This window comes from Eurypyga helias, unplaced genomic scaffold (assembly GCF_000690775.1).
Source record: "Eurypyga helias isolate BGI_N326 unplaced genomic scaffold, ASM69077v1 scaffold29901, whole genome shotgun sequence".
NCBI lineage: Eukaryota > Metazoa > Chordata > Aves > Eurypygiformes > Eurypygidae > Eurypyga > Eurypyga helias.
Window position 1 is genome coordinate 25,527 of NW_010233342.1, and position 9,867 is coordinate 35,393.

Sequence of the window (9,867 nt, forward strand, 5' to 3'; positions counted from 1 at the left end):
GCAACTTAGAACCGGGTTTGTTTCTTGATCATTAAAAAAAAAGAGCGATGATGCTGCTATCTGCAAAGGGAAAAAAAGAGAAAAATCTATCAGCACCCTGAGGATCCAAGACTGAGCTGCACTGAAAACCAGCAGGAAACAATATTTCAAGCGTGGGAAGCCTGAACAACACAGTGGATTAGGGTGTCAGTGGATGTGACAGTGGGGAAAGCCACACTAATCCCTGACCTTCTCCTCTATAGTAGGCACATGGTCCTTCATACCAAACCAACCAAACCCTGGAAACACCATGAAACAGCAACAACCCCAACCCAGATATGCAATCTCCAAAGGCCTGAGTAAGATCTCAAGCATTTGGGGAAGGATTCCCAATGCCACTGGGCACTGCCGTCAGCCTGCTCCCACCAGGAACTGCGGTCGATTTCCTAATGCCTTCGAAAGGTGAAGAGTCAAGACAAGCCTGAGCGTGGTCAAAAATCCCAGCTACAGGGACTCAGAAGAATCAGACCACAGAGCAGTCTGCATTCATCTCGGTTATGAAACAGAACAAGGGCTTCGCATCCTGCCCAGCCACATTAGGGCTGTTGAGTAATGAACTAACGCTATTGCCACCTCTCCGAACTCTCATCGTTTCCACACGAGCAGGAATTTGCCCACACACAGAAGCACTGAGGTTACCTGGAGTCCTACCCTTCCAAGTGTGTTGAAAACAAGACCTTACATTATCCACATCTCCACCTGCTGAAGGGTTTAATCGCCCAGAGGCCCCATCTCCTACTTACAGTTCAGTATCTACAATGACATCTGGTTTCTCCAGAGTTTGTCGTCTCCTCTGGATGGCATCCACAATCTTCTTCCTGGGGCCCAGTGGTATATTGATGCTCTTCAGATCATTGTCTGAACATAGCATGAGGGCCTCCAAGTCAATCTTTTCCTTCTTCAAGATGGAGATGAACTCAAACATGTGCAGGGAAGCCAGAAAAGTCTCCAAGGGGCTGGTGTCTGGTTCGTCATCATCATCTAAGCCCAGCTCCACCTCATCCCAGGGTAGCTCCTCCGCGTTCCTCTCCTGCAGGCTGTTGGCACTGCCAATGCTATCATTGAGACTTGGCGAGCGCTGCAGGTGGCTCCGCAGTTTGACACCTACCCCATCCGTGTTGTCTTCCCCCAGTGTGCCAGCATCCTCCCGGCCGATCCCAAAAAGCCCACTGCTGACATAATTGCGCCGGAACACCATGGTGCCCAGCCCAGGGCGGTTGAACAAGGAGTCATGGCCAGAGTCAGTGCTGACTTCCGAGTGGGCCGAGTCCATGTGCAAACCCGGGTCACTTATGGCACGGGAGACGGTGTCTTCATCCGTGAGGAACATGTCTCGGATATTACGCCGGGTCCACTCCTTGGGGCTGGCGTATGTGCCTTGCTTCACAAACATGACATCGTTCCCCAGCTGCAGGCCAGACAGAGACCGCACGCTTTTCCTCCCATCCTCGTAGATCTTGAAAGTCCCGTCGACCTGCTTCTTCTTCTCTAGCTTCTTTTGTATTTTCGTCTTTCCCTTGGCTGTCCCATGGATGGTGGCTTGTGAGTATGGCAGGGAAGTCACCATAGACATGTGTTGGAACTTCTTGCTTAACGTGCTACTCGAATAGCTGGAGAAACTCATGGTGTCCGAATTATCCGACATCTCCTTTCTGTACCGCTTCTCCATCCTTTCATGGTGCTTCTTCTGCAGCTTCACGCAGTCCTTTATCCGCCGCTCCGCATCCCGAAAGGCCTTGTCCTTCAGTTTGCTCACCAGTTTGGGGTTGAGGCTGCTCTGCTTAGCAGCAATAGAGTCCAGGTAACGCACACATTCCATGTGCCCCTTCATGGCTGCCATGTCCAGCGGGGTGTGGTAGTCGTTGTCCAGGCACCAGATGTTGGCCCCAAAAGAGATGAGGAAGGAGAGGCAGTTCAGGTGGCCGTTGGCTGCTGCCAGGTGGAGAGGGGTGTTCCCCCAGATGTCACATTTGTCTGGATCACCCCTAGACAGCAAGGAAAACAACAGGTTAGCATGTAGGCATGGCTGGGCAGGCTCGACTGAGATACTCCCAGTTGTACAGAGGCAAACCATCACCATGAACTGTTGCCTCCTCAAAACATCAAGCTAACATGCTTCCAGCACCAATAGCTTACTTTTAAGGGGTTCTTCTGGGGGCACGTACCATTCACGTGGAATCACATGCCTGACATTCAACTCTAATTATTGTTGTGACTTGAATTTAGTTCTCAGAAGGCAATGTTCCTACGTTAAAATGAGTTTTGGAGGGACTGGAGACAGATTCTGGATAGCCCAGAACGGAGCTCTGGAGCTGATTCTAGCTCAGCTTGTTTTAACATTTCAAATCTCAAGCATCCTATTACATGCTAGTCAGATTCAGTCTTCAAATCTTGGTTTCATTCAGATTCTATGGAGAAACATCCCAAAAATATCTCTCCCCACACCACACCCTTGTGCAGGACACCGGGGGTTCCCACCATGAAACGGCCACCCTCAGCATTGGTTCTGAAACCCACCAGCAGCTGCACCTTCCCATTCTCCTGTTGCTTGGTGCCTGGGGGAATTTGGGGCACAAGTGGGTGTCAGTAGAGAATAAAAGCAGAGTTGCTGGCATTCGCCTTGGGGTTGGGATTTTGTGGGGGTTCTTGCCGTACCACGCTTGGTTTCGATTGCACGGCTTGAAGCGCCTTGGTATTAGCACATCCTGAGAATCCAGTTTCAGAGAAAGTGGAGATTAGGTTTCTGCACTCCTCAAGAGCTGGACACTCGACTACTGCCATTAGCATCCCTTCTCACACCCTGCCAACCCCTACACCAGCAAGCTGCTGGCAGGGCACAACCACTTGCCCACATCTCCTGCTTGCCATGATGGGATGGACGCAAGCCTAGGACTGAAGGGAAGTCTGTCCTCCTGACATTCCTCTGTATTTATGATCTACTGAAACAAGAGATAGTTCACACCCTTGCTGGCAGCAGCCTTTGCTCCAGCGTGTGTGCTAATGATATGCAGCCAGCAGCAGTATCTGTCAACAAGGCGCTCTCCCTCCCGGCACATGGATAAGGCAAAGCCTTTTATTAAGGTTGTGCAGCTCCACCACCCTCAAGAGCAACTCCCTGCAGGCAGCGGGGCTCTGGCTCAGCACAGGTCCTGCCCGTTTCCACACCACCCTTTCCATGAGCTCGAGGGGAACCAGGCACTGTCCCTCTGCCACAAGGACCCTAGCTCCAAGCCTTGGTGGCACTAGGACCATGCACACTTGAGACCTTCATCCCATGTTATTCCTTGTTTCTTTAGGACCTTCATCCCGTGTTACTTTATTCCTTGCTTCTTTAGGACCTTCATCCCGTGTCACTTTATTCCTTGCTGCTTTAGGACCTGAGTTGACAGGAGCTGGGAGCAGCAGAGCCCAGAACCTTCTCCCCAACCTCACGTGCTCTGTGCCTGTCTCACCTGAGAGTCTGAAAACTACTCCAGAGAAAGAGCATGGAGATCACAGGAGCTGAGGGACTACTTTGCCCTGTCAGCTTGGCATTGTCATCACTAGTGCCCAGGCACAAGACCCAGTCACAGCCTCATCCAGCACATCCACCTTCCCATACCCTGCTGCCTGCTCTGGACACTGCTCTTCAGGGAACTGCGGAGCCGGAGCAGAGCCACCCAACTGGTGTAATGACTAAATTGCAATCCGCAGGTTTTGCCGACATCTCAGCTACGTAGTGCTGAAGGGAAGTGATTCTGCCAAAGGCAGAAGCAATAAGGATGGCATCCAGAGGTTAAGCCAGAGCATGATCCTCCTGGCTACATTCCCCAGGAGCTGCTATGAGCTCCACTCAACCTTCCCATTGTGGGAGCATCAGCAGTGGCTCTCCACCACACACACTATTTTCACAAAACTTGTAGAAACTTAGTAACTCCAACCTTGAGCTTGCAGCAAGACTTAGTCAACAGGCTCTAAACTGTGTAAGGGCCAAAAAGGCCCACAAAAACTGCAGGACTTTTGTATCCAGAGCATTCCACATCCCCCACAGAAGCACAGAAAGGCTTTAAAGACGGGTGCTAGGGAAAAGGGCAGGAGATCACAGGGTTGAGGAGCCATGAAGCCAGCAGAAGCAGAGGAGGAAGCTGCTGGTACCCTGGTAATGCCGAGTTTCCAGGAGGACCAACTCCCCAGCCCTCGCCCCTACCCTCGTAGTGGCATGTCCAGGCTGGGAAATTCATTGGGAGGATAAATATTTGATGAATTGCAAGAGAGGAGTAAATTATTGATGGAGCTGGATTAAAGAGGCAGTGAAACTGAAACTGCCGGCACTGGCGGTGGGACTCCAGCGCGCCAAGGGCTGTCCGTTTGTTTACATGTGCTCCGAATGGGCACATGCGTGCCCAACACATGTGGGCAGATAAGCCAGGGCACCAGGAGGGTCCCAACATGTACGCGGGCTCACGGTGTGGACAGTGACTTAGCAGTGGACTCACCAGAAATAATCTTGCTCCCCAAGCCAAGTGTGGATGCTGGATTCATAAAGTGCATCTCAGAGCCCGTTCTCATGTCTATCTGGTTCAGGTGGCAAAGGGCAAAGCCAGGAAGGTCTTGGGAGACTCATATCTGGAAGTCTATTTTCCTCATGCTTTTTACCTCCTCGGAGAGTGAGAGGAAAGAGCATCAAAACCAGGTTTCCCTGGGCATTTCCGCTCTCTAGAAACAAGACTATTAGTGCAAAATTAGACCTCTAGGTCCCTTTGCCTTAGAAATGCCTGCTGCAGGCGCTGAAAATGCATCAGAAGGAAAAAAGAATGGCGACTCGCAAAGTAGAGGTGCCTGATCCAGCACAGATAACGAACATGAGGCCCTGCCTCTGGCAGGTGTCCGCCTCAGCAAAACCTCACCTCCGGGGCGCTGCACACGAGAGATGCTGACTGCAGGGTCCACTAAGTGGGAACGTATTTTAATAACAGGTGTGAAGTGCAGCACTTCTCAGCTTCAAAGCGTTTTCCAGCCCTGAGTCAACTCCTGTAATACTCATTACGAAAAACGCTGTTAATTGAGCCCCTAGGTGGACGTGTGCATCTCTTGAGTCATTGCGTTCGCCCTGCGACACGCACGCTCACTCCCTTCCTGCTGGTTTTTCCCACTCCGCTTCTCCCATAGGATCCCAATTAGCTGGGGAATCCGGCAGCACTTACACACGTCCTTCCCTGGCTGCACGTGTGAAGTTCCTCTGATAGCAATGGGCTGGCTCACCCCCTGGCTCACGGGTGTGCGGGAAGGATCGGGCCCTCAGACCAGGAGCTAGCTGAATGCAGCGTGACCATGGTTCCCATAAAAGGTTTTTGGGTGTAGAAAGAGGAAAACATCATTTATGGCTTGAAGGAGAAAAAACCCACCAGATTCAGCATAGCCAGTCAGGGCAATGACCCAAGCAAAGCCGAGAAATGAGAAGAAACGAGGAGGTTTTGGACCCAGAGCAGAACCTTTGTCTTGGTCCACCAGGACCAAGCTTTGTGCAGGTGGTGGTAGGTCAAGGATCCAGCTTTTCTCCAAGTTCAGATCACCCAAAATCCAGCACAGATGCTGAAGGTGAGGTTCATCTCAGGGCTCCTTCGTAGCAGGAGAGAGCAAGGCGAGCAGTTATCCTTAGGGGTGACAGTTAATGCTGCTTGTGCTGCAGTGATGCCTCGGGGCACGTCTGCTGGCTCAGCGCTTCCTCATGCCCAGAACCCCGCTGACTCCAAGCAGCCAGCTCAGGCTCCGGAAGCAACGACGCTGTGGCAGTGCTCCACCCTGCTCCTTCACCTTCCCAGCAAGCCATCCCCTGAGAGGAGGTCCCCACCAACACGGCCACGCTGCTCCTGACACCCACGTGGCCGTCAGCCCCAGGGCACGCAGAGGATGAACATCACCTTCACGTGCTTTGCTGCAATCTCCGCTGCAGCCCTGCTCCAGCCAGGGTGACTGGATTCCCTCGAGCAGCCTGGCTGATGTCAGGAGCCATCTCGTCCCCTCCAACCCGCTGCTGAGCCACACGCATCCCTCTGCCATCAACATCTATAGCATCCGTGACCCCCGTTTTTGTAAGAAAGGAAACTGAGGCACACCTCTACAAAGAAACGCTGGGTGACAACCTGACTGCGGACCTGCCTAGCAGATGGACACATCCTCACCTCTCCAGTGGTCCACTCCAAGGCAAGAAAGTCCTGGCCACTCCTAGCCGAGGCCCCCAGACCCGTGGCTAACTGGAGCTGGACTAATGCCCACCACTGCCGTGGCAGTTCATAACAAACCACACTGAAGAATTACCGCCTCTGAAAAGCTGCAATGCTAAATGCCAGTTAGCCTCCCTTTTCCCAGCCGTCATGTTAATTGAGTTTGCTTCCCCACACTGGAGCCCAGCCAGCAGAAAGAAAAAGGCTTTTTGTGTTGCAAACAAGAAGGATGAGCCAGTGCTGATCCCTCTGTCCCAAACCCTCTCTCCATCCCCATGCAAAGGTGGAACAGAGGCTCAGACACATCACCAGCGGTTATGGACAGAGCAGTGAGTCTGCTTCATTCCCCCTTCTGTGTGGGGAATGATGACAAATTTCCACAAGGATCCACCCATGGATCTATTATAATTTCCCCCTCCCCATTTCAGCCCTACACCACAACCTGCATACGAATGAGGCTCCTCCACTAGATAATCCCAAGTATCCATGAGCTCAGATTGCAGCGGGGCATGACAATCAGAGCCATGATTTTTGCCCCCAACAGCCCCGCTTTCTCAGGGTGCCTCCGGCCAGCCACATTAAGACATTCCATAACAGTATGGCCCCAGCACTCAACCTCACAGCTTGTCTGGGCACCAGTACCACTACCCAGTGCTGGTAAGGAGGATTCAGTGTTTCTTGCTACCCCAAGACTTCCCCATCACCCCTGTGCCTTGGCCAGCGGGAGGCTAACCAGCTCCCTCAGACCCTGAAGCTGCCTCCCACCCCATCCCTGCATGGAGCCAGCACAGCGCCAAAGCATCAGCCCCCCAGGCCCTGCTCCACGGTCCCACACTCTCCTGCTTCACAGCGCAGGGCTCTCGGTGCTGAGAGGGGAATATTTTGACAGCGAAGGAGACAGAGAAATGCCCTGACACTTTGGGACACTCAGGGGTCCTCCCTCTTGACTCTCAGTTGTTATTGTGCAGGTGTAATAGTAGCATATTCTACATGAAATTAAGTTTCATCTCAGAAAAAGACTTAAACACCCTTGCACATCATCCTAAGCACAGCAGAAAACTACAGAGTCCGCCCGCGGGCTCTCCCGGGTCCTGCGTGATTCCCCTCCCTGTCACCCCTGTCCTCAGGCTGGGGTTTTCCTGCCTCTCGCGGGCCCAAAGCCAGTCCAGGGAGCAGAGGTGTGCCCGTCTCCTGCCGAGCTGAGCGGCAGGATGAGGAGGCGTCGCTGATGTCTGCGTGGTCCTGGCCAAGGCTCTGACACACAGAGATGAACGCACGGATGTAAAAGCCATCCTGCGGCCCCAGGCACACACTTTGCTCCATCATCCATCATCTAAAGGGCACTGGGCTTTTGCCAGGCTATTTTCCCTGTCAGGAAAAAATGTATATTAGGCTGTTAATTAAACAGCAGCCAAGCTACACTCGGACATAATTGAGCCCACGAGGACCTTTTAACCCAATGTGAACTTATAAAAGGGGCCCCTCCATGGAAAAGCAGCTCTTGGGCTTCATGGAGAAGCAGAAACGGGAGATGTGTGGGTTGGCAGGGCAGGCTGTGGGGCTGCAGAGTGTCCTGTGACAGAGGCAGGCAATATAAGGAGGTATAATCATATAAAGAGATAAATCATATAAAGAGATATGATGTCTGTCTGAAAGGCCCATACTGTGGATGAACACACCCATTTTGCCTTTGGGGGGGGCCGTTCATCCACATCATGAGCCTTTCAGACTGACTTTTGGCCATCAGAGAGTCTTTGGAACTCCAGGCGCTCATCCCTAGACCTCCTGTCCTTGTCTCTCCGGCCCTGGGTGGCAATTCCCTTCCCAGCAGGAGCTCAGAGCAGGTTTCTGCTGGGCACAGTCTCTCCTAGGAGGTACACAGCAAGTCACCCAGGGAAGCATCACGGGGCTTTCAGCTCAGGAGCATCTCAGGATGCACCACTCAGAGCCGTGTCTTGCTCTCACCCCTCCGGACTCTGAAATTATCTTTTCCTGACCACAATCCTATTGCATCAGGCACTCAAGGACTTCTCAGAGGACTCTGTACACAGCCCTTCTGACCCTGGGATCTGAAAGGAAAATGCTTTACAATGGAAGGACAACAATGTGTGTGGGAGCTCTGCCTGTAAGTACAGCTGGCTGTGCCCAGGGGAGCCGGCTGAAGGCTTCGTACAAGCAGACCAGAATATCAGGAGATGCCGAGAGCCCAGGATCAGGCACACTGGAAATGTGGCTGGTCGGGTACAAGAGCTGCAAATGCAGCCCAGTGTGAACACAGCAAATCCCTGCTTGGGAACCCGATGGCCCCACTGAGCCCTGATCCAGCGTGGAGAAGCAAAGCCCTTCCGAGGAAGGAGGCATGATGTACATCCAGGCTGCCGACCTCAGCGCGATTCCTCAGTATTAGAAAGGAATAGATGCAAACCAGCACCGCCCCAAATCTCTCAGCACAAGACAGAGACCACCCCACCTTGGATGCCTTTAGGTGAGGCACCCAGAAAAGCTATGGGAGCAGAAGGAAACACTGGCACATGCTCCCGTGGGAGGTTGGTAAGACGGGGAGAGCCACGTACTGCTCAAGAAGGAACCAGGCATGGCAGATCTTGCCTTAGCACTGATCCTGTTGTGCTGTTCCCCCAACACCAAGTAAAGCCCTGAGAAGTCCCCTCAGTCCCATTCCCTTCTCTCTAACACGTCCACGCTTACAGAGCCAGAGACCCTCAGATTTGGCAGCCCAGGGTGAGGTATGGAGAGACACATCAGCATCGAGCAGCCCTCGCCAGGGAGACTGGACTTAAAGAAATCTGCTCCTGGGGAGCCTGCTCCTGAATTCCCTGAGCTCCAGGTGCAGGACAGGCTGCCCGGGGGGTCACATATTGAGATCTCGCCTTGGGTAAAACAGACACATGTCGCCTGCTGCCGGCGGGCACCGCACACATCCCTGTGTGAGCATTTCCTGGGGCAGAAAGTGCAGTTATTCCCTCTGTCCCATCATTTAAAAGAGCTTTTTGCACAGCAGCGACCTGATGTGCTCGCACTTCAGCTCTGCCTGTCTTTACAGGACCCGACTCAGGACTGCAGAGCTCTGGCAGGGGGGACCCAGACCTCCCTGGGCAGCTGCAAGTGGGGTTTGGGGCAGGAGCAGTTATAGGGTCAGAGGAGCTGGGAAAACACAGAGCAGTTTTCAGGAGCCTTGGATTAGAATCAAAGCTCTACAAGGAGAGAAAAACAACAGAGGGGAGGACAGGAGCAGGGGTGTTAGGGACAGAAGCCATCACTTTGTGGGGCAGCTGCACCCACGCTGACCGGCGAGCAGACAAGGGGGCAAGAAGGGGTCCTAGCTACTCCGTCCCCCGGGACCAGCACCGTGCATTCGCCAACGCTCACCCTCTGCTGACAATGAGGCGCAGGGCGTCCAGGTTGCCGTGGTAGGCGGCCCATAGGGTTGGGGTCATGCCATCCTCGTCCGGCGAGTTCAGGTCCTTCTTGGTGGCTTCTTTCAGGAGGTCCAGGTAGCCATCCCGGGCTGCTCGGTGGTACTGGTCGTTCATGGTGCAGAGCGGTCCCTGGGCAAGCGCATGGGTGCCCTGGGGGGTCTCAGAGGATGGGCATGGGTGTGGGGAAG

General features: G+C 53.3%; 1 protein-coding gene across 1 annotated transcript; it reads right to left on the bottom strand.

The window, feature by feature from the left end:
• Positions 1-778: 778 nt before the first annotated feature.
• USH1G (Usher syndrome 1G (autosomal recessive)) lies at positions 779-9,793 on the bottom strand. Its single transcript, XM_010161713.1, has 2 exons — positions 9,630-9,793; positions 779-2,024 (listed from the first exon to the last, which is right to left on the bottom strand). Exons 1-2 carry the CDS (start codon positions 9,791-9,793, stop codon positions 779-781), a joined length of 1,410 nt encoding a protein of 469 aa, XP_010160015.1.
• Between the last annotated feature and the right edge of the window lie 74 nt (positions 9,794-9,867).